The 24,632-nt window shown below is 43.4% G+C and overlaps 2 protein-coding genes across 3 annotated transcripts in view; one reads left to right on the top strand and one right to left on the bottom strand.

The window, feature by feature from the left end:
- The window catches only part of LOC127006170 (E3 ubiquitin-protein ligase arkadia-C-like), a 23,224-nt gene extending 3,971 nt beyond the window's left edge, over positions 1-19,253 (bottom strand). Inside the window, exons 1-6 of the mRNA XM_050875714.1 lie at positions 19,110-19,253; positions 13,424-13,563; positions 9,498-9,795; positions 3,768-5,475; positions 1,149-1,422; positions 864-1,016 (exon numbers count right to left, since the gene is read on the bottom strand). Coding sequence (XP_050731671.1) covers positions 864-1,016; positions 1,149-1,422; positions 3,768-5,475; positions 9,498-9,789 — 2,427 coding nt within the window. The 5' untranslated portion in view covers positions 9,790-9,795; positions 13,424-13,563; positions 19,110-19,253. The remainder of the gene's footprint in view (positions 1-863; positions 1,017-1,148; positions 1,423-3,767; positions 5,476-9,497; positions 9,796-13,423; positions 13,564-19,109) is intronic.
- LOC127006171 (transcription factor 25-like) overlaps positions 19,151-24,632 on the top strand; it is a 17,740-nt gene continuing 12,258 nt past the window's right edge. The window contains exons 1-6 of one of the 2 annotated variants that reach the window (XM_050875717.1): positions 19,151-19,524; positions 20,843-21,042; positions 22,200-22,397; positions 22,865-22,955; positions 23,714-23,822; positions 24,390-24,606. In XM_050875717.1, the coding sequence (XP_050731674.1) occupies positions 20,869-21,042; positions 22,200-22,397; positions 22,865-22,955; positions 23,714-23,822; positions 24,390-24,606 (789 nt within the window). In that variant the 5' untranslated portion in view covers positions 19,151-19,524; positions 20,843-20,868. Of the gene's footprint in view, positions 19,525-20,838; positions 21,043-22,199; positions 22,398-22,864; positions 22,956-23,713; positions 23,823-24,389; positions 24,607-24,632 lie in introns of both variants that reach the window. The other variant, XM_050875716.1, reaches the window with a different exon arrangement.

Raw genomic sequence — 24,632 nt, 5'->3', positions numbered from 1 at the left:
ATGGCAGGTGCTGACTAGAGCCCCGCAACGCCCCAACAATTTTTCTTACGTTGTCACTAATTATCGTTTGCATGAGACGCCACAATGCCCACGCATTCACTGTGGGTAGGTAAAGGCTTGCCTACACTGGCGTTAGCGTAGATAATGTAATATTGCAGAAAACATTCTTGGGGCGGCGGGGCAAGGCGGGCAGTTTGACGTAACCCGTAACATTTTTTCGTTTTTACGGCTATAATACATCCTTCCTGCACTCGTTTCATATATCCATGTGTGCGCAGGCACAAAGGGCTGACGTGGGCATACGGACGTGAGCTTAAGTAGCTCCGTTTGTGAGATAATAATGATATATATTCTCTTTTTTGCATGACATCATCATCCATAGCAAGGTAAATGAATATTTCATTATTCTATAAATGCTGTGATTTTCAGGTTTAAATATTTAATATATTAATTGAGTATGAATGTTTTAGTGTAGCCTAACATATGTAAATTCAAGTAAAAAGGTACTCAACCATTTTTTTTACTAAAATGATATCTTGTGGGGGTTTAACCCATAGAAAATAAAAATAAATAACAGGGTGGGCGTGAGAATGAGTTGCAACGCACTACATACGGTGCGAACGAGTGCGTGGATGGTCAGTGCGGCAGGAAATGTTTTGTTTACATTTGGTTGATGGCTCCGTAACCAATGGGTTAGGAGTAGCTGTCAGTGGGTGTTAGGGGCATTGTAAGAATGGACACACACACACACACACACACACTGATAACCTCCCTCTGGTCGCTACTAATTATTGCAAAGGCATTTTTCAAAACATTTATTTTGCCTTTGAAAAATTATATGCTATAAATAATTCATTGCTCACCTTCTTGTACTTGTGGGGGAAGGTGTTCTTCTCTATGGTGTTCTGTGTGGCGCCACGGGTGACCACTGGCAGGCGGTGGCGGTGGTCACCCATGCCCGCACGCATGTAGTCCTCCAGGCGCGGGAAGGCAGATGTGCGTTGGAAGAGTGGCAGCTGTGGGGTGATGGTTTGAAAAGATCACTGGACCAACAGGTAATTACAACTGACTGGCTGATGGCTCAATTATTCATACTGTGAAACAACAAAGAAACAAAGTGTACAGAGAGAGAGAGAGAAAACACTGACCTGAGGTATGTAGGTGAGTCTAGGCGGGGGAGGCAGCTCTGGGGTGAGGGTGGGGGGCAGGGACAGGTCGAGGGGGAGCTGTGACCCCCCCGCCAAGTTGATATGGAGGCTGCCAGCTGTGACTGGCAGGTGACGGGGGTCGCCTGATGCTGCTGCAGCCGCTGCGGCTGCTGCTGCCGCCGCCTGTGCCGCCGCTGCCGCTGCACCAGGCATGGACATGTGTGCGGGCGGCACAGTGCCGCCGTACATGTGGCCGTACAGCCCGCCGCCCTCCCTGGGTAACAGCAACAATAATTATAATGCAGTGCACCCTTAACCTGAGATAATATAAAAAGGTCCTGAGTAACAGTGTGAGAGGGAGAGCAAAAGTGACCAATACATGAGTAAAGATTAATGTAGGGAGTGCATATCCACAATGAGAGTTATTGCCGGGGAGGGGGTATTTATCATTCATGTCATTAGAAAGGGATGCAGTGCACTGTCTCACATAACTGGTGATGAGAGACTGCGGGTTACGGGTAGCTGGGTTCAGGTTGAGCGCCGTGTGTGATTCATTGTGTGTGAGAGGCGGTGTTACCAATGTACAGAACGCCTTCCTTCTGAATTCCTAACAAATTGTTATTTTTTCTCATCTTCTGCTTCCTTTTATGCCTGAACATTGATGTCATTGTGTGTATAACTATATTTACAATGTAACAGAGAAGAGACAGTGAGTAAACTAATGAATTCAGTGACTCTAAAGGCTTCCCATACAAATGTCTTTATCACTCTTGACAGACAACAAACAAATGACAAGATATGCCTGACTAAGATAAAAAATTAAACACGAGACTCTGTGCTAAAAAAAAAAAAAAAAAAAAAAAAAAAAAAGGCTCAGCAGTCTTATAAAGCAATGTAAAAATCGCGCTTCCAAGAGGCGTACAGCATGTTCCTGGAGAAGCCGCCTGAGAGGCGTACCGCAGTTTACGGGTTAATGAACAACAGAAGGAGAGTGGGAGATAGAATAGAGCCCTGCGGGACACCACTGTTGATAGGTTTAGGGGAAGAACAATGACCGCCTACCACAGCAGAGATAGATTGGCCAGAAAGTTAACTGGAGATAAAAGTACAGAGACAGGGATAGAAACCGTGGGAGGGTAATTTGGAAAGCAGAGATTTGTGCCAGACTCTGTCAAAAGCTTTTGAGATGTCTAAAGGCAACAGCAAAAGTTTCATCGAAATGGTTAAGAGAGGATAACCAGGAGTCAGCTGAGAAAGCAAGATCACCAGTAGAACGCCCCTTACAGAACCCATACTGGTGATCAGGTCAGAAGTTGATAGATGCCTAAGAATTTTAGTTAAGGATTGTTTCAAAAACCTTAGAAAGACAGGAAAGTAAAGCTATAGGACATTAGTTTGAGGGATTGGAATGGTCACCCTTCTTAGGCACAGACTGTATGAGGGCATACCTCCAACAGGAAAGGAAAGGTAGATGTTGACAGGTAGAGACAAAAGAGTCTGACCAAGCTGGGAGTCAGCACAGTTTTTAAGGGGACTCCACTCAACTGGGCCCACAAGTCTTCTGAGTATTAAGGAGAGAGGGCATAGAAAACATTGCTAATAAGAATTTTAATATCAGACATAGTGGAGTCAGAGGGAGGGTGGTGAGTAGGAGGAATATGCCCTGAATTGTCCAGAGTGGAATTTTTAGAGAAAGTTTGAGCGAAGGGTTCAGCCTTGGAAACAGATCCAACAGTGGTGCTTCGATAAAGACTAAGGAGAGGTGAGGGAGAGAGCAGTGAATGGTAGACAGGTAATGGGTGCTTTGGAGAGTTATGAAAGGATGAAGCATAGGTATGGGGGCAAAAAAGGGTATAAGAAACTGTATACACAAATGTTCTGCAAATATTGCCATCATCCAACAACAAAAAAATAAACTACTGGTGAGGTTTTGTCCTAAAATCATCATCTCCAGCCATTACTGGTCAACTGTAGGATAAAGGCTTTTCCTAACATTCACCACTTCCCTCTGTCTAATGTTAGTCTAGTCCAGGGCTACTCAACTGGCAGCCTGTGGTCTAAATCTGGACCTTCTGAGTGTTGTAACTGGACCCCAGGCTCCAGGAGTAGAAAAATACAAATGAGTAACATGAAGATCCTGGCGATGGATTCTTGCAAGAGTATTTCCTCTACGGACTGCAGGGCATACAGTCAGTCAAAAAAATACACTTGGAAGAATCCATTGCCAGGACCTTCATATTATCTAAGTATATTTTTCTACTCATGGAGCCTGGGGTCCGGCTACAATATTTATCTGGACCTCTGCATACATTTAAACTTGTCTAACTGGACCTTTGTTCATAATAGCTGAGTAGTCCTGCTCTAGTCCATCGTGCCCTGGCAAATGGTATTATGAGATCTCTCTACCTGGTCCTCTGGTTGCCCTGACTTCTAAAATTCCTGGGCTGCCACTCTGTTACTTTCAATGTGCATCTGTTATCAGTTCTTCTTTGACCTCCCCAAGTCCATTGCTTGCTCTAATGGGCAGTAAAGTATCTTCATTTGTCTGTTCTCTTGCTTGCTATCATTGTGTGTACCTAGATAACCTACAGAGCAGAACATAACCACTTGTGTACATACCCGTGTGCGTGAGGGTTGGCCATGAGCACGTCGAATGGGTGGTGGTGGTGGAGGTGTGGCCCAGGTAGGTGTGGCGGGGCGGCCCCCGGGGGTGCTGCGGGGGGCATGTCCAGCTGGGCCGAGGATGGTGTGGACACCTGGGGTGGGATGACCTGGGGCTGGTCTGCTGTTGCCCCTGTAGAGGTGGTGGTGGTGGTGGTGGAGGAAGGCGGGGCAGCTTGGGTGTCCAGGGTGGGGCGGGCCTGGGCGTCCCTGAGGCGGGGGTCCAGACAGCGGCGGTGCAGCTCCTGGTGGCGCTGCTGGCTGTGCCACAGACGCTGGTGGACGGGGTTGAGGCGCGACAACCCGGGGAAGGCAGCTCCTGCTCCGAGGGACGTGGGGGGAGTGTAGGGGGGGAACAAGGGGTGGGTAGACAGGGCGGGGTAGAAGAGTGGTGACTCAGGGGGGTAGTAATGGTGATGGTGGTGGTGGTGGGCCTGGGAAGGTGTTGTTGTCTGGTGGTGGTGGTGGTGATGGTGGTGGTGTGGGGTAGCATGGTGGTGATGGTGGTGGGGGTGCAGACATGCCCCATAGCAGGCCACAGGCCCAGCGCCAGGGTGCTGGGGCTCCATGCTGAATGCTGCCTGACCTGCACCGCTGGCACTCAGCCCAACAGCCCCAAGTGTGGCAGTGCGAGGACATCCACAGCTAGTACCAGCCCCCGCCCCTGCCACCCCCCCAGCCTGGCTCACCTCTGGTGTGAGCATGGTCCGGCAGAACCCTGTGGGTGCGGTGGTGGCCACAGGGCGGCCCAGCACCACGGGAAGGCCATATGCCCCAGAGGAGGTTGGGGGTAGGGGAGGTGCAGGGTCAGGGGGGGAAGATGGAGCCACTTCCCCATCACTCTCCCCTGTCAAGTCCACCAAGGCCACGGGGCGGCCCCGCGGGGCATCACTCAGCACCTCAATGCAGGAGTCAACATCAGAGTCAGAGTCTGATGAGCTGACCCAGTCCAACTGCAGGTCTGGGGCAGAGGGTCCATCGTCCACCCGCCGCCGGCCACTGCGTGCCCCAAGGGGCGGCCCCGCAAGTCCTTCATCCTCGTCCTCGCTGTCATCATCACCACCACTGCTGCCCCAGGCTAACACTGCTGGCCGACCCCTTTGACTCTTGCTGTGGCCGCTGCCACTGCCATCTGCCCCAGCACTGTGCACACGCTTGCGTCGCCCCTCAGCCTCAGCCCGCCCCAAGCCTGTCTCAGAGGAGCCGGGGCCACCCCCACCCCCCAGGGCCACCTCACTCAGCAGGCTGAGGGGGTTGGGAGGGGCTGCTGCAGCTGCTGCAGGGTAATCCTGCCCTGCCCCACTGTATCCCAAGCCGGGACTGCTGCTGAAGTCCATTGGGGCAGCTCCCTCAGGGAAAGGAGGATCCTCAGGGTAGGGGGGTGGTGGTTCAGCCTTGGAGGGGGCCGGGGGTGGGCTAGTGCGGGGCGCCCTGAGGCCCTCCAGCAGATTGTAATAGCCGTCAGCAGGGCGGAAGGTGCGTGGAACAGGGTAGAACGCCCTGCTGCTGCCAGCTGGAGGACTGACGTCGTCCATGGGGTGTGGCGGGGCCGAGGGGAGCGGCAGGCCAGGGCAAGAGGCAGCACCAACGCTGGCTGACACACAACCACTCTTGTCTCCGATGCAGCCACTGCTATGGCTGACACTTGAACACTCTGGCCACAAGTCTGTGTACAGTATAATTATCATTATTATTAAATGCACATACACACACACACACACACACACACACACACAAACACTCACACAGCACACAGGGCACAGCAAGAAATTGAGAAAGGGGACTTCTCGGCAATTTTCTGAGTTATGAAAAACATAGTTTCAAGATACGCACATTCAAAGTTTTGCGCAATCATATCTCCCGTATTCTTGGTCTCAAATCTACAATTTTGGTGGAGGTTATTGACCACCTCAATGTGATAATGCACAGCAAGAATGTTTGACCAACTTGCAAAAATCCAACGTGCGCAACCGCTTTGACTTAGGTCCATGCCCTTGCACCTTTGTCAGTGTGTTCAAGTACTCCTAACTGCTGGGGGTCATCAGGAATGCCATTTCATTGGAAAGTGGTTTTGTTTTACCAGCTGTGGGTGCCTTCCCTTTCCTATATGACAATCCCTCGCTGACTCCGATGAGTAACTGTCTGCTTTTCCCTCCCCTGCTTGGCTATCTCTTTTCTCTCTCTCTATCTCTGAGGGTTGCCATATGTGTGCTCTGTGTATTTACAATGAAAGCAGAGACAAAAACACACGATAATAACCTATGATAAAAGCATAACAGAGTTTGTTACAGGAGTGGATCGTTAGCCTGCTTACATCTATAGAGCTTTAACCTCCAGGGTGCCAACGGCGTATATTTACGGCAGCGGGTAGGCGCACACTGTGCTCCAGCGGCAATTTAGAAAATTCGCCGTGGCCTTATTTTGACTGAAAAGATGTTCATATTTTGTCAAGACACTTTTCATACCTTTACCCCTCCCACTCACTGATCTTCACCCCCCCAACCAAGCCTCTAGGGATCCCGAGGGTACGGGTCCCTTTCCTGACTCGACCGCAGTGCAGAGAGGATGTCTCGCCGCGTAAAGAATATTTTGCGAATCCCCAACTTTGCTCGTGCCCTTAAGGAATGAGGCCCATAGTGACATCATGGATAGTGATGCGAGTGACTTTGAGTCTGATAGTGACCTTGATAAAGATTATATATGTATATAGTGACAGCGGTAGCTCAAATGGTGAGGAAAGTGAGGTGCCGACGCCTCGCCACTCGCATCATGCCCAAGCAAGGAGGTTTTTAGAATCCTCTGCTGCCTCTCAGGCCAAAAGGTGATGGTGATGGTGATGATACAAGTACTGACGACCCAGGAGACTCCAGTGTGGGGTCGTGGGTGAGGCTGAGTAAGGAGCAGCGTGTGAGAGACAAAGGCATGATTCATCCCGCGCCACCCCGCCCCGCCACCAAAATGGACAAAACCTCAATACCATAAGTGATTTATCATAGAAGAAGAACACGTAAATCGACTCACGAGTGAATAAAGTGCCGAAAATTGTTGTATACGTGTGTTATCTACTTCCAGTTACTTATTTTTATGATATCTGCTGAAAAAACAACTTACGCACGTTTACAATGAAATATTTTTGTGTATCAAAACACAAGACCTCCGATTTTGCATGCATGCAGTTCGGATCGTAGGCTCACAAAACCCCTCATATCACGTGTCGGATCTCTATGCACTCCAACCTCCTGCAACCCATGCCATTAGCCTTCTTAGCGCCATATAACAACCTTCTACGGATCTCTGAAGTTTGATAGACGAGCTTCCTGGGGTGAGTAAGTCTACGGGATGTAACACTCCAAATATCGGAAGCTTCCGGCGCCTAGAGATCACGGAAATTATAAGAGGTGAGTAGTAAAAATGTAGCAATTATGTGTTGTCTAATCATTCTGAACACCCAGGGGGTTAATGCCATCACCAGCCCTTATAATTTTTGGGGGGACATTTGCAGTGGGTTACTGGATTTCTATATGATTAAAGAAGACCTATCAGCTCTACATATAAAAAAAGAAGTAAATAACTGCTTCAAAATTATGAGTTTCTCAGCCAGGTGACCGAGCATGTGGCACGCGGGTCATTTAAAGCCCCTTAAATAATGGTAAACAAAGGCGATTTAAAAATATAAGGAATAATGGTATCAACGGACAATTTACCGTTTCACCCAACCAACGATTTTCTGACGTGGTTCATATTTTTCTGGTGATAGATGTAGTGAACTGCACGATTTTGTACCTCATTTCCGTCGCAAATGTCTGCTTTTCGAGTTATGCCTCTTTTCAAGTTATGCCTCTTTTCAAGTTATGCCTATCCCCTGCCTTAATCGATCTTGGGGTCCTGTGGGAACACGGGGTTTTTGGGTGGGGGAGCATGAAATCGACTAATATGCATTTCAAATGAGGTCGAGAAATCAACAGAATCACATTAGAACATCAGTGAAAAGGCATAGCCTACATTTGTTTTGAAGGGAGCGGCGGAGGCGGCCATTTTGAAGTATGCAGTGTTGCCAACGATCCGCTATGGGTGAGCAGTGTTGCAAACGATCCGCTGCGGGAGCGAGCAGTATCCAACGATCCGCTACATTTAGCAAAAATACCTGCAGCCACGGGGAGGTGAGCAGCATTTCCATTTCTTTTTTTTACAGCAAAGGAAACAGCTCAAAGGCAAACAAGAAAGGGAAACAATCATTTAAAAAATACCGCTAATCACTGCTCCTATAAAAAGGCGGCTGCAATATATATTTCGTCTAGTAAAGGTAAGGGATTATATATCGTTTAAAGGGGGTGGGGTTCCAGGGCCTTGGTAAGGAGAGGGGTCGAGGGGGGCGGCCTCAGTTAGTTAGGTCATCAAGTTTGGTTGGAATAATTTAAATATGCTCCCCCACCAGAACCCCCCGAATTCTCACGGGTCCCCCAAGATCATTTTAATGATGGGGGAGGGTAGGCCAGGGGGGCGGAGCCCCCCTTGGTTAGGAGGGGGGTCGAGGAGGGCTTCAGTTAGCAAGGTAGTAAAGTTCGGTTGGAATAATTTAAATATGCTTCCACACCAGAACCCACCTTGGTTAAGAGGGGGGTCGAGGGGAGCTCCCCCCCCCTCAGTTAGAGGTTAGGTTATGTTAAGTTGGGTTGGGGTAGTTTAAATATATTCGACATTCGGTTTAGGCCATTGGAATACCCAGCGTGGGACGGAGTGGGGGGGCCCAGACTGTAAACTTCCCTGTATTTATAGGGAGGAGAGGCAGCAGCAGCAGTAGCGCCACAAAAACATCAACATATGGCCAGTAAGGTAATACCGTTGTTGTGGTTTTCATTTCCTGAACTTGGCGAAAGCAACGATTTTCTTGTGTTCTTTATCTTTTTCTGGTGATACATGTAGTGAATTGAATGATTTTGTACCTCATTTCCGTCGCAAATGTCTACTTTTCGTGTTATGCCTCTTTTCAAGTTATGCCTATCCCATCTAGGAAAGTTAGAAATCTTCGGCCAGGGTATTTCAATAACGATTTTCCCAGAAAAACTCCCCTTTGTGGTATGTAGCACTTCATTGGCAATACTGCTCACCTTCCAGTGGCCGCACCTATCTTTGCTAAATGTAGCAAAATGTTGGCAACACTGCTCACCCATAGCAGATCGTTGGCAACACTGCTTACCTCACAATGGCCGCCTCTGCCGCTCCCACCAAAACAAATGCAGGCTATGCCTTTTCACTGGTGTTCTAATGTGATTCTGTTGATTTCTCGACCTCATTTGAAATGCATATTAGTCGATTTCATGCTCCCCCACCCAAAAACCCCGTGTTCCCACAGGTCCCCAAGATCGATTAAGGCAGGGGATAGGCATAACTTGAAAAGAGGCATAACTCGAAAAGCAGACATTTGCGACGGAAATGAGGTACAAAATCGTGCAATTCACTACATCTATCACCAGAAAAACATGAACCACATCAGAAAATCGTTGGTTGGGTGAAACCGTAAATTGACTGTATCAACTTGCAGTTTTCACAGAAGATGCCAGACATGTTAAGGGTGACTATGATGTCAATTAACTCAATTTTGACCTCTGGGTCGTAAAGTATCATTTATTAAAGGCGTCCACTCCCCTGAAGCAACTATTCAAAACAAATAAATTAAGATAAACTCACCTTTGTTACAAGAGTGACTGCAAGACTTGTAGACAGATGCCTCTAACTGGTGGTGGTGGTGGTGGCAGTGGTTGTGATGGTGGTGGAGGAGGTGGTGTTGGAGGAGGTGTTGGTGATGGAGGATTTTTGCTTTTGCTCGTGGTGATGAGGTGGTGATGGTGAAGGTCGTTGGTGGTGAAGTTAGTGATTGTGAGGTCTTGTCACCAGCGTCGGCAGTATATGCAGTCAACACCTCACAGGACTGGTGGTGCTGGTGGTGGTGGTGATGACTGCTGAGGTCAGGTTCACCCATAGCACGCTGCAAATGCGATGAGCTTTCTTTTACTTGTTCATAACTGACCAATCAAAGCACTTTACTGCTGAGGTGTATATTCAGGACAATTGGGGGTATTCCAAGCCCTCCCTCACTAAGAGATGTCGATCGCTCATTACCAACTCAAAAACTAATGGCAACTTCTAAACTATTTTTCGCCTTCATTGTATTTTACATATTTCACTTCCATTTATTTTTTTCCTGGGTACACTTGTGTCAGGACACAGGGGAAGTATGACATCCAGATTACCAGGTTTACCAAGTTTACCTTCCCCAGGCTACATGTCAACTGCCCTGGGAATGGTCTAGCAAGGGAGAGTTTGTAATATGAGCTTTTGCTTTGTCGGCAATAGAAGACGCTCAAGGGCAACAAAAACAGAAAACAAAAAAGTCCGCTAAGCTCTGTTCCAGCAAAAAGACGTCAGCAAGAGAGCCCCAAAAGGGAGGGTCAATTTTGGATTGAAAGTTGTCTTGATACTCCTCTCTGGAAAGAGTTCAAATCGTAGGCAGGAGGATACACAGAAAAAGAAAGGTTGTTCCCAAGTTACCAGCAAAAGGGCTGAAAGAATGAAGTTTCTGGTTAACTTTTGCATAAGGGATTTGGATAGGATAGGGGTGAGCTGGAGTAGACAGTCATGTGCAGCAGGGCTGTGGGAGGGCTAGAGGCATGCAGTTAGTACGTTCAAAGTAGCAGAAGTCATGAAAATATTGATAGAAGTTAGAAAGAGGCAACACTGCAGAAGTTAAGGGGTAGAAGACTCAGTTAGAGGAGGGAAGTTGATGAGATGAAGAGCCTTTGACTCCACTCCAAGCAATATGGTGCCACTATAAGCACTTGCCTGTGCCACAAGCTGGGGATGACCATCAGGCCCCACCATGAAAGCCTATTGGCGTCATAGGCAGAAAACAAAACAAAACTGTCCAATAGGGCTGTGTGTGGAACCCCCCCCCCACACACACACATGGGATGTATACTCCATAAAAGGGCAGACAAGACCCTTGTGTAAGGATAGCTTCAGTAAGGTGGAAAAACTGGTGGAGACGAAACAGAATGTCTAACCTCAAGAGAGCAGATTTAGCAAGAGAGGAGATATGAAGTTTCCAGTTGAGATTTTGAGTTAGGGATAGAACGAGACTGTTTAGTGTAGAAGAAGGGGACAGCTGAGTGTTATCGAAAACAGGGGACAGGTGTTTGGAAGATTGTGTTGAAATGACAGGTGGAGAAATTAAATTTTTGAGGCACGGAAAAACATCAAATTCCTTCTGCCCCAGTCAGTGGCATTTTGTAGCATTCAGCATTGAATCCTGTAATTCCTGTTGGGAGGGTTGTGTTGAAAAATGTTGAGTAATGCAGAGTAATCAGCACTGGAGTGGATAGAACAGTTTATTTTGTCAAGATGATCATCAGTTAACAATATCATAGGAGGGTAGTTCAGAGAGGAGATTTGTGCCAGACTCTGTCAAGGGCTTTAAAGATGTCTATGGCAACAGCAAAAGTTTCACCGAAATGGCAAGGAGAGGATGACCAGGAGTCAGTTATGAAGGCAAGATCACCAGGAGAATGCCCCTTGCAGAACTCATACTGGTGATCAGAGGTTGGAAGGTCAGAAATTGATAGATGCTTAAGAACTTTCCTGTTAAGGATTGTTTCAAAAGATTTAGAAAGACAAGAAGTAAAGCCATAAGAAGCAATTTGAAGGATTAGAGAAGTCACCCCTCTTAGACCAAGGCTGTATGTAGGCGCAGTTCCAGCAGGAAGGAAAAGCAGAAAGGGAGAGACAAAAGAGATTAACTGGGCAGGGTGTCAGCAGGGAAGCACAGCTTTTAAGGACAATAGGAGGCACTCCATTGAGTCCTTAAGCCCTCTGAGAATATAAGCCAGAGATGTCATGAATGTCCTAGGAAAGGGGAGCTTGTAGTATGGTAAAGTTGGGGCATACGCTAAAGAACAAGAACATACAAATAACTACCACAAACCTCTACACCAAGCTTCTAAACTCCCAGGACACGAAGAATACCGAATACCTAAATAAAAGCTTCTAAGCCCCTAGAAAGCTCAGACAAACTCACAGACCTACCCCAAAGCACTTCACCTAGGACTAGCACTTACAAATGACTATCGCAGTCCTCTATGCCAACCCCCTAAACTTGCAGGACATGAGAAATACTGAATACCTAAATAGGTACTACAAAACCTCTTGAAAGCTCAGACAAACATATAAGCCTACCCAAAAGTGCTTCCCATAGGACTAGAACTTGTATATAACTATCACAAACATATCATAGGGCATGAGAAATACCAAAATACTCTTACAACAACTAAAACCAACCCATAGGCCTATTCTAAAGTGCCCCAGCTAGGCCTAGTTTTGATTGAGTTTTATTTTTTGAAGTAAAGGAAGCTCAAGGGAAAAAATGGATAATCAAAAAGAAACCCCGCTAATCACTGCTCACATAAATACAACAGAATATGGCAGCGCCGCCTAAATATGAGAAGGCCAAAATAACACTGAATGACTGCCTGGCATGTAGTGGGTGCATCACATCAGCTGAGGCGGTCTTAGTGAATCAGCAGAGCAGAGGCCAAAAGAGAGAGGTTGTAGATGACAGACTTCATATCTATATTTCTCACCTGACTCTCTTAACACACAGGACATGAACAACCTCGAGTAAAAAATAAGTATTTAAAAAGAAAGCCAAGTCACCACTGCTCCTATAATGAAAATATAAACAAGAAGCCTAAGGAGAGGTGGTAGACAGTAACCTCGTATATACCTATCTCTACGTGGACTTTCTCTAACTTGCAGGACGCGAACGACACCCATAATAATGAAAAAAGAAACCCTGCTAATCACTCTTATAATTAAAGTGTAAGGGGCCTGAGAGGTGGTAGACAGCAGATCTCATATATATTTATCAGCACCGACTTTCTCTAACTTGCAGGACACGAACGACACCCAAAATAACAAAAACAAAATCCTGCTACGTTAAATAAAGTATAAATAATAGCCCTAAGGAGAGGTTGTAGATAGCATCCTCGTATATATCTATCTCTATGCCAACTTTCTTAATTAAACTTGCAGGATACGAACGACACCCAAAATAACACACACACAAAAAAAAAAACGCTAATCACTGCTCTTATAATGAAAGTAGAAATAAGAAGCAAAAATGGTTGTAAATAGCAGACCTCGTACATATCTATCTCTACACGGACTTTTTCTTAACTAGCAGGGCATGAACGGAACACAAATTAACAAAAAAGAAACCCTGCTAATTACTGCTACGATAAATAAAGTATAAATTAGTGCCCTAAGGAGAGGTTGTATATAGCAGACCTCGTATACACGGATCTCTACGCCGACTTTCTTAAAACTTGCTGGACATGAAACAACACAAAAGGACATCAACGAGAGCTTCAAAAATAACCAAAAAATAACCGGGAAATTCACAACAAACAAAAACAAGAGTTACGTCAATCTACGAAGACCAACCAACCAACCAACCCTGCCCAACACACTCACACACTCGCAGTCAAGTCTTGTTGGTGCCATTTTCCCCTGCTATTTCCCTCTTCCCCTCGTCGCTACATGGCCTATCGTGATGTCCGTACCTTGTTTCCTCCATCCGCGGCCACTCTTGCTTCAGAGGCGCCGGAGAGAGCGGGAAAAATGGCTAAATACTGCACTATTTTCCCTCCCCTAGCCCGCCATCACTCGCCTCTGCTACTCTCGTCCTCCTCCTCAAAGTCTTCTGAAAGATTGTTTACGTTTTTACTCCATGGAAAAAAATTGACACTCTGCTGGTTATTTTGTCTTGTTCTGCGAAAAAAAATGGGGACTCGGGTTATTTTGTTGAGTTATTATTTTTTAGTCGTTTCTTTTTTGACCCAATTTATAGATTGTTTACGTTTTTGACCCCATGAATTAAGATTGTTTACGTTTTTTACTCAGTGGAAAAAAATGGACTCTGCTGGTTATTTTGTCTCCTTCTGCGGAAAAAAATGGGGACTCGGGTTATTTTGTTGAGTTATTTTTTAGTCGTTTCTTTTTTGACCCAATTTATAGATTGTTTAATTTTTTGACCCCATGAATTAAAATTGTTTACGTTTTTTACTCAATGGAAAAAATGGACTCTGCTGGTTATTTTGTCTCCTTCTGCGGAAAAAAATGGGGACTCGGGTTATTTTGTTGAGTTATTTTTTAGTCGTTTCTTTTTTGACCCAATTTATAGATTGTTTACGTTTTTGACCCCATGAATTAAAATTGTTTACGTTTTTTACTCCATGGAAAAAAATGGAGACTCTGTTGGTTATTTTGTCTCCTTCTGCGGAAAAAAATGGGGACTCGGGTTATTTTGTTGAGTTATTATTTTTTAGTCGTTTCTTTTTTGACCCCATTTATAGATTGTTTACGTTTTTGACCCCATGAATTAAGATTGTTTACGTTTTTTACTCAGTGGAAAAAAATGGACTCTGTTGGTTATTTTGTCTCGTTCTGCGGAAAAAATGGGGACTCGGGTTATTTTGTTGAGTTATTATTTTTTAGTCGTTTCTTTTTTGACCCCATTTATAGATTGTTTACGTTTTTTACCCCATGGATTAAGATTGTTTACGTTTTTTACTCCATGGAAAAAAATTGAGACTCTACTGGTTATTTTGTCTCGTTCTGCGGAAAAAAATGGGGACTCGGGTTATTTTGTTGAATTATTATTTTTTAGTCGTTTCTTTTTTGACCCCATTTATAGATTGTTTACGGTTTTTACCCCATGGATTAAGATTGTTTACGTTTTTTACTCCATGGAAGACTACTGGTTATTTTGTCTCGTTCTGCGGAAAAAATGGGGCCTCGGGTTATTTTATTGAGTTATTATTTTTAGTCGTTTCGTTTTTTACCCCATTTAGGAACTTGTTTACGTTTTTGACCCCATGAATGTTGTTTACATTTTTTACTCTATGGGGGAAATGGAGACTCGGGTTATTTGGGTCATTTTGTTGAGTATATTATATTTTTAGCCGTTTAATTCGTTTTTGACCCCATTTAGATTGTTTACGTTTTTAACCCCATGAAGATTCTCCTGAAGAAAATGGAGACTCGGGTTATTTTCTCTCATTTTATTAGTCGTTTCCTTTTTGACCCCATGAAGATTGTTTACGTTTTTTTATTCCATGGAATAAAATGAAGACTGCTGGTTATTTTGTTCCATTCTGCTGAAAAAATGGGGACTCTGGTTATTTTGTTGAGTTTTTATTTTTAGTCGTTTCGTTTTTGGCCCCATTGGGGAGGTACTGCCCCCTCCCTTGTTGTGCTTTCCTTCCTACCATTGTATCTTTTTAATTTCATGGTGCTACCTACACATGTATTAATAGTTGTATAATCTCACTCTGTCCTGCCTGGGGGTAGGGATGGCATGTTCCTCCCTTCTCCCTTGTTGTTTACCTGCAACAATAAACTATCAATCAATCAATCAGATTGTTTACGTTTTTGACCCCATATGAAGATTGTTTACGTTTTTTTATTTTATGGGAAAAAATGGAGACTCGGGTTATTTGGGTTATTTTGTTGAGTTATTATTTTTAGCCGTTTCGTTTTTGGCCCCATGAAGATTGTTTACGTTTTTTTACTCTGTGGGAAAAAAATGGAGACTCGGGTTATTTGGGTTATTTTGTTCCATTCCGCTGAAGAAAATGGAGACGGGTTATTTTCGCTCATTATTAGTCGTTTCCTTTTTGACCCCATGAAGATTGTGACTCTGCTGGTTATTTAGTCTCGTTCTGCGGAAAAAAATGGGGACTCGGGTTATTTTGTTATTATTTTTTAGTCGTTTCCTTTTTGACCCCATTTAGATTAATTGTTAACGTTTTTAATTGACCCCATGAATTAAGATTGTTTACGTTTTTTACTCTATTGGGAAAACATGGAGAGTCGGTTTATTTGGGTTATTTTGTTGAGTTATTATTTTTAAGGTGGCTTTACACCTGGCAATTCCTAGAATTCCTAGAAAAGTATAGATTTAGGAGAGATATAGGCAAGCATTGGTTTAGTAATAGGGTGGTGGGGGAATGGAATAGACTCAGCAATCACATAGTTAGTGCAGGGACGATAGCTTGTTTTAAGAGTAGACTGGATAGCTATACATGGACGAGGACGACAGGTGACAGTGAGGTGTGGGTGCAGTAAGGTGACGGGGTACTGGATGCGTGCCTATAGTACCGCCGGTATAACGAGGATCAAGCCTCTACCTGTAACCCCTGTAACTACACCTCACCCACCGTGAGTAGTGGGGGGAATTCTGGAGCTACCCTGTGTAGGCCACCCGGCCTCTTGCAGCTTCCCTATGTTCTTATGTTCTTATGTTCTTCTAGTCGGCAATACAGGCGCGGCTGCATTTTTGGTCTGGGTCTGGGTCTGGGATCCCTCCTCGCGGCAAGTTTTCTGCAGCTGAGGGCGTTCGTCTTGTATTGCCGACTGGCGGCTGAGTACAACATGTCGGCGCCAATAAAACAAGAAATGACACATACAGACACAAGATTTGGAGCCGGGAGGCCGAGGTGGCATTACTAGAAGAAGTTAGGCAGCATAGATACTTGTGGGACCCACAAGATAAGCTGTATGAGAAGATGAGTCTACGCAAAACAACTTTTGAGAGAGTGGCAGCAACTATGAGAAATGTTTATCTCTTTGCGAGATATCGAAGGAGGTAAGGAACGATTATTTTCGTGTATTATATAATCACACTATGTAATGCCTGGGGTTGCGATGGCATGTTCCTCCCTTCTCCTTTGTTGTTAAATGCAACAATGAACAATCAATCAATCAATACTACTGAAGATAAAACTCGTTTACTTATAGTATTTCTGCAATATTAGGCTAATGGACCAAACTCATTGTGACTTTAATATATGGTAGTAGCCTTTTGGGGTGTCTGGGATGAACTCATGCCCTTGCATTTACTAGCAGTTTACGTCTTGATGCTCCCGGCGGCTCCTCCCACGTGTGAACGTACTCTTGAGAGCACCCAGCTGGTCTAGCCGCTAGATCGTCGCGGCTGTATTGCCGACTAGGAATTGCCAGGTGTAAAGCCGCCTTTTGACGTTTCGTTTTTTACCCCATTTAGGTTGTTTACGTTTTTGACCCCATGAAGATTGTTTACGTTTTTTACTCTATGGGGAAAAAATGGAGACTCGGGTTATTTGGGTTATTTTGTTCCATTCAGTTGAAGAAAATGGGGACTCGGGTTATTTTCTCTCATTATTAGTAGTTTCCTTTTTGACCCCATGAAGATTGTTTACGTTTTTTACTCCATGGAATAAAATGAAGACTGGTGGTTATTTTGTTCCATTCTGCTGAAAAAATGGGGACTGGTTATTTTGTTGAGTTATCAATTTTAGTCGTTTCGTTTTTGACCCCATTTAGATTGTTTACATTTTTGACCCCATGAAGATTGTTTACGTGTTTTACTCTGTGGGGAACATGGAGACTCGGATTATTTGGGTTATTTTGTTCCATTCAGCTGAAGAAAATGGAGACTCGGGTTATTTTTCACTGGAAAAGTAGTTTGCAAGGAAACACAAATCGTACATGCTATATGATGTAACAGTCAAATAACGCGAAAAAGAATTGCTTTGTGCCAAATATGGAGACTGGGTAAAGAGTGTTTTTTTTCCATAAACTATAAAAAGCTAGTATATACCGCACCACAAAAAAAGTACCGCACTAGCTATCGCAAACTTTCTGAAAATACCGCACTAAAAAATCCTGCGGTACTTTTTGCGGTACTTAGAAAACTATCGAAGACATTTGCAACGCGGCATGCCCACATCATTTTTTTTTTTTTTTACAGTGATCGGACTCAATCAGTCAATCGGTATCAGCCATCAGAATCAGTGATTCAATCATTCTGACTTTTCAGTTATTGTTCAAAATTATATACTAAATGAATAACTCAGAGTAAATCCGTTCGTCACTCAACCCAAGGCGGCGCGCCATGACTGCCTCTGACGATGACTATTATAATAATAATAATAATAATAATAATAATAATAATAATAATTTATCATTATTATCATTATTATTATTATTATTATTATTATTATTATTATTATTATTATTATTATTATTATTATTATTATTTTTATTATTATTATTATTATTATTATTATTATTATTATTATTATTATTATTATTATTATTATTATTATTATTATTATTATTATTATTATTATTATTATTATTATCATCTCGTTGAAATTTCCACGTGGTTTCTTCGCTGAGGCCTGAGGCGCCAGTGTATAGAGCTTTCCCACGGTGTGTTTTGTCTTAATATGTTGGACAGTTTGAATAATGTTTCACTGTTCCCGTCATGAGTTTCCTATATTAGTAATCTTTCGTTTTCGCTCAAACGCCGGAGAATATTATTCCTCCCCTTCCCATTCACTCCCCCATATCCTCCCTACCATTCCTCCCTGGCTAGTGCTCAGTTGTCGCACCACCCTTCCTTCCTTCCTCCCCCTCCCCCCCCACCCCAACTTCCTCCTCTCTCACATGACGCTGATCTCCTCCTCCCCTTTCCCTATCCCCTCCCTCCTCCATCGGAAAGTTGCATGCCCTTTCCTCCATCTCCTCCCCTTCCCGTCCTCTACTCCCCTGTCCCCCTTTTCCTCCTCCCTTACCTCCCTCTCTTCCTCCCCAGTCCTCCTTTATTTTTTTTTGTATCTCACAAGTTATTAGTTAGTCAATGGATAGCTAGGATAGGCACTGAGGTATTTTTTATAGTGAGTAGTGACTACCGTTACCGCAGTACCGTACACCGCGTACAGCGCTGGGAAAGAAAAAAAATGGGACCGCGCACTACCGCAGCCGCACTACTCCGGAAAAAAGTACCGCACTACCGCAACCGCACTACTGATTTTTCAGTACCGCGCCCACCTCTGTATATATATATATATATATATATATATATATATATATATATATATATATATATATATATATATATATATATATATATATATATATATATATATATATATATATATATATATATATATATATATATGTGTGTGTGTGTGTGTGTGTGTGTGTGTGTGTTCATTTATTGACGCACACAAGTTTTGTTCCTTCTGTGCATTGCTGGACGCTGGCTTTGACGTTGCAAATAAAATCAATATAGAAAAATAATATGTACAATAAGTTGATTCCACTAATCATTGATTGTTGACAAAATCATCACTTGTAAGTTTTAAACATTTGGCATGTGTATTAACACGTTTCATGAACAAATATGAATGTGTGCCTTACGGACGAAGCCAGCGAGAAGGTCTCGGGACGCCAGGTCAGCTGGCGGAGGTGCTCGCCGTGCCTCACTGCCTCCATGGCCCCGGACCCATCAACTCAACTGAACTGAAGGTGTTGAGCCAATAGTTGCTGCACCTCCACTGCCCCACCTCGGTAATGCTGCCGCCCCTCGTGTGCTGGTGACGTCCCCGGCCCGTGCAGGGTGTGTGAGTGTGCAGGCACCGGCCACGCCTGAACCAGACCACAACAATCTCGTGTGTTATTAATCTATCCGGCAGCAGCAGCAGCAGCAGCTCTGACACGCTGTATACCCGGAGCTGCCTTTACCCCCCTGGATTACAGTTACAGTGGACTTTTTCGATCCATGGAACGACTTAACTCGATCTTAAGTTGAGGCAACATCAGTAAAGTATTTCAGGTATGTACGTTTTTGTCAAGCTTTTCACCCGTCACACTCAAGTTTGACACTTTTGACATATCTGGTCATTCTATTCATCTTCATTATGTTTTTGCTAATTCTTTACAAGAAGTCCATATCAGACTCATCCCCGAAAAGATTTTATAGATATATGGCAAGGCCACAGTGTGTCCTACATAATATGTAAGTTTCATTATTCCAAGTGACACGGACAAATTAGTAAGAATAACCATGTTTTTTGACATTTTATTATTTATCTCTTATAACCATTTTTTGCAAGAATGGCTATGTAAATGGGGGGTCACAAGAGGGTGAAACCCCTCCCCCATTTGTATTTCTTCATGGATTTCTTACCATGCCCCATCCAAAAACTGTGTGATGTCTCCAACCAAAACTGCAGCTGATGAATTTTCATGATGGTCAGATAGTTGGTTAATATGACATCACAAGATGGCATGGACAACTACTAATTTTCAATACCCAGTCAATAACAACAATCCAAACGAGACACTCAAAGAACAACAAAACCACGTGGCAAATTAATCAAACTCGTATAAGATCTGACCAAGATGCTTGCCCAGCTGGTGCTTGAAGGAATTCACCGAGATGACAGAAACAACAGAATCTGGCAAGCTGTTTCAAATGTTAATCTCTCTCAGTGAGAAGAAGCGGGCTCTCACATCAGTGTTACAACAGAGGACATAAAGCTTAGGCTATAGGAGTGGTGATGTCTTGTCATGCCAAGACCTGCCTGATAGGCAAGCCTCCCATAATTCACTCTACGAGCGGGGTACCTCTTTGGCCGACTGGTTATAAGGAGTAGCTTTCCCATCTCGCTGGTCATGGGTTTGATCCCCCAGCGCCGGCAAATCCTTCCTTGTCTGGCTTGCTTTCTCGTGTGTTTTGTGACACACTGTGTTCATGTGGGTATATAGTGAAGTGTTTTTTGGGGTAATACAGCTAGGTCTGTTTAGATTAAAATAAGGGGTGAAAGACCCGCCAAGGGAGAGAGCGGCTTCAGTGGTTAGTCTGTGAAAGCTATTACAGGACATGCAGATGGCCAGATGGCTCAGTGGGTTTAATGCTTTGCTTGGAATTGAGAAGTTATAAGTTTGATCCCAGCTCACGGTGTCTTCTCAGTGAGAGAAATAGAGCTCTCTTGCTACCCTAGCATAGCTATAAGGTTTTATATACTTAGCTTGGGTGTTTCTTTAATAATTTTTTTTTTCCATTCAAACATTGTAAAAAATCTGCAAGCAGGCATCCAAGAAATATCACACACAAAAAATATGCTATCACCTTGTATTGTTGCAGACAGCTGCTGCGTAGAAAACTGCATATCCAATGTCAACACGAGCTCTTAGGAAACTGCAGGGTGGCCGCAAGGACTTGGACTTGCCAAACCGCTCTCATGATGAGGAGGAAGAGCAGGAAGAGGATGAGGATGATGAGAAAGATGAACAGCTTGTGAAAGAAACACTTCTGCTGCCTTCAAAAGGCCCCAACAGGTTTGATTTGGTAAGCTATTTTTCTTTTGTATTAATATTTGTATATATATATATATATATATATATATATATATATATATATATATATATATATATATATATATATATATAGATATATATATATATATATATATATATATATATATATATATATATATACGTATAATAATCATTATAATTACCAATAAGTCTCTCCCTTACACTCTCTGCTGAAATTTTTTTAACTTTTTCCATCATCACAATCACTTCCATGAGCATATCATCATCATGCTCTGTACAAATGGGTCTCAAAATGTTTTCACTTGATAATTTCTTAGCCATATTTTCTAATAGTAACAGTTACTGGTCCCTGTGAAAATAAAACAAAATATTGTATATATATACAAAATATATGGCACAATCACTTTACATTGGAAGTAAGTATAAATTTCACCAATTTCGTCTGACAACTGTAATTCAGGCTTACTAGGCTCTGGACACAATTTAAGGAATGACAGTCCGCTCTCACAGGCTGCCTGCTGAGAGGCAACTAAGCCACGGGCCTTTATCACTTGAAATCCAATGGCACGAGAGAGTTGAGGTTTATTTTATTTTATAAGTCTAGCTTGGATCTCTGACGCAAAAAAAATTGACGCGATTCTGAAAGATACTTTATTTTTGACGAATTTTTAAAAGTTTTTGACGCGATTCGAGTCTAAAGCTCAGATGTAGACGATTCTGTTTTGATGCGAATTGCGTCATGGTGCGTGAAAGGGTTAATACTTTGTTGCTTTTCCTTTATGCTTGCTCACAGCTTCAAGATGTCTTGAGTGAGAAGTGGCAAGATTCCTGAGGTGGTGTGAGGAAATATTGTCCCAAGGCTCACAAATTGCCACCTTTAGCTTGGCCAGGGAGCTCACGTCCTTTTTTTGAAGATCCTTCTTCACTAAATGCCAGAGGTTCTCTATGCAGTTAAAATCTGGGCTGTTCCCTGGCCAGTCACTTATGTCGCGGCCGCACTGGAAGCAAGAATGCAAAAGCGGGCTAGAGCAAGCGGTCTGCCTGTACCTCTTAAGCTCAGATTTTGAATGGAAACTTTTTTTGGGTTGCATTATACACTGTTTCCTTTATGTGCCAGCAAATATTGTATGTAGATGGTTAACTGCAGTATTTGTTTCTCCTTTCCAGCTAGTGCAAGGTTCTCCATCTGAGTCTGAGGTAAAAGAGGATGATGACCTCAGTGACAACAGTGACCTTCGTGAGGATGGCGACCGTGATGGAGCCTCACCCCAACCACCTGTGGGCTCTGGTGCCAAGCGGAAACGCAAGAAAAAAAGGAAACGGGGAAGAGTGAAAGTTCCAGCAAGTAGTGAAGATCCAACTGATGTTAGTATGGCTTTATTTTTCTAATTGTGTCATTTGTATCTCCATTTGTTTGGTTCTGTCTGTGTGGATTTTTATTCCTGAATATTCATCCTTTGTTTGTGTTTGTTTTATTTCCAGTTTGAAACATTGCCTATCACTCTGTCTTACCTATATTGGTTTACGATACTACTATATACTCCTCTCTTGCCTTCATGTGGGGATGGAGTGGACTCAGCTGACATCTACTCATCAGATAGTGGAAAAAACATAATGATCCTCTCCTTCTACATCATACAGATTCATTAATTGCAGAGGGGAACCAGACTTAAGAAAAAATGTATCATATAATTGTCCATCCAGGGGTCCTAAATACGTGATAATTTGGTACTAGGCTTGTCCGCTGCAAACCTTTTACTGTATATACCTACCTACTTAAGTATATATCTTAGCAAATTATACAAATTACTCAAGTTTTCCTTTTTCCCCAGAATGACAAAGATGACATAGACAATATTATTGAGGAAGTAAATGCGATCTCCAGCACCGGGCCACAACAAGCTATCACTGAAAAGACCTCAAGTAAGTATCATTGTCACTTGTCAGAGTAGTTGTTTTGTCAATAACTCCAATTTTTTTTTTTTTTCATTTCAGCGATTATGAGTTATTGTTTTATCTACATTTCCAATGACTTTTTCCTTCATGGGAACTTTCCTTATAGGAGTTGGCTATGGCAGAAGCATCTCCAATTTTCCCTGCTCCATCATTCCCTCTCAGCACACTCAATACCTTGCCTGCTAATTCTTTGTTTTTCCAGTACTTGTCCAGTCTGTTGATCCATTTCACTGGTGGTTTCCCTTAACACCCCTTCCCTCAACCCTGCCCTTGAACACACTTCACAAAGCCATTTTCATTCATTCTTGTCACATGCTCAGATATTTTCAGAGCACCACTCTTCAGGCATTCAGCCATCCACAATCCACTCACTTTGCTGTTGCCATGGTGACATCACACAACCTTGTCTCACATCCACACAAACACCAAAACTCCCACTCACCTTCCAACTCACATGCACAGAGGCACTTGCATCCTTGTAAAATGACCTGATCCCTTTGGATAATCGTCCTCCCACACTATGCCTTCATAACATCTGTGGTGCACTTGTCATTTAGAACCTTTCCATAAATGATGCTCTGAGTTCTGGATCCCTGTTGTGCCATAGTTATAATGATCAGTATTACACCTTTATGTATAATATGTATAACATGTTTTGTTGATAATAGCTGTATGTTAGCAAAGAATATTTTAGAACATAGAACTCATGATGTTATATTTTCCAGATAACAAAGTGAAAAAGAGCATCCTCACAGTAGAACACAAGCATCTTAATCCACAGAATGAGATGAAGAGAATATTTGGGTCAAGGGTCGTGCAAGCAAGTGAAAGCAAGTAAGTTGATGACATAGAAAGGGTAATGCATGGAGGTTAGAAGTTGTGCAAATAATGAAGCAGTATAAAGAAAGTTCATATCAGTAACTAGTGTTTCAGCAGGAGTTATTTTGCCTTAGTTTTCCCTGATTTAATGAGGTGAATGAACAAGCAAGCAATTATTAGTAATATTGCAGTCAGTACAGGACAGGTGTTGTGGAAATTAGTATTAGTAATTACAGAACATTCAACAATTTACTATATATTATTCCCATATAGCAATAAATGGGTGTCTTGGGGGATTTTTAATTTGGGATGGTATAAATAAACATATTTTTTTTATACTTGTAGGTGTTTGTCACATGTTCCTCATGTATGTTAAGGCCTGACAGTAGTTTGTCATGTAGAGGGTTTACTGTAAGGAGCTGGGCTGAGGTAAAGTGAGCGTACTGGGGAGTGATGGTGCTCATGGGGACATGTGAATAGGGTTAAAAAGAGGTAGAAAAAGATGCCGTGTTGAGAAGAAACTGGCAGGAATGAATGGCCGGCCCAGTAATAACCACCTTGTTTTCTCTTCTCTCCTCACAGTCGTCGAAGAGGCAGGACTGGCAAATCAGGGAGGTCCACTTGGATAGTTCCTGAACTGATAAATTGGACCCGCCACTCACGGCCAGGCCTGACCATGGTGGTGGCAGAAACAACGCCAGATTATCAGGTGTTCAAGTATGTGCACAGCCAGGCATATCAACAGTGCCAGTTCAGGTTCCTAGATGCTGTCGAGTCCCTAAACCCAGAGAACATCATGGTTAGTGGGATGTTTCATGTGTGCAC

This window comes from Eriocheir sinensis, chromosome 32 (genome assembly GCF_024679095.1).
Source record: "Eriocheir sinensis breed Jianghai 21 chromosome 32, ASM2467909v1, whole genome shotgun sequence".
In the NCBI taxonomy this organism is placed as follows: domain Eukaryota; kingdom Metazoa; phylum Arthropoda; class Malacostraca; order Decapoda; family Varunidae; genus Eriocheir; species Eriocheir sinensis.
Note: the sequence above shows the minus strand (reverse complement) of the source record. Positions and strands in the feature narration are given on the sequence as shown.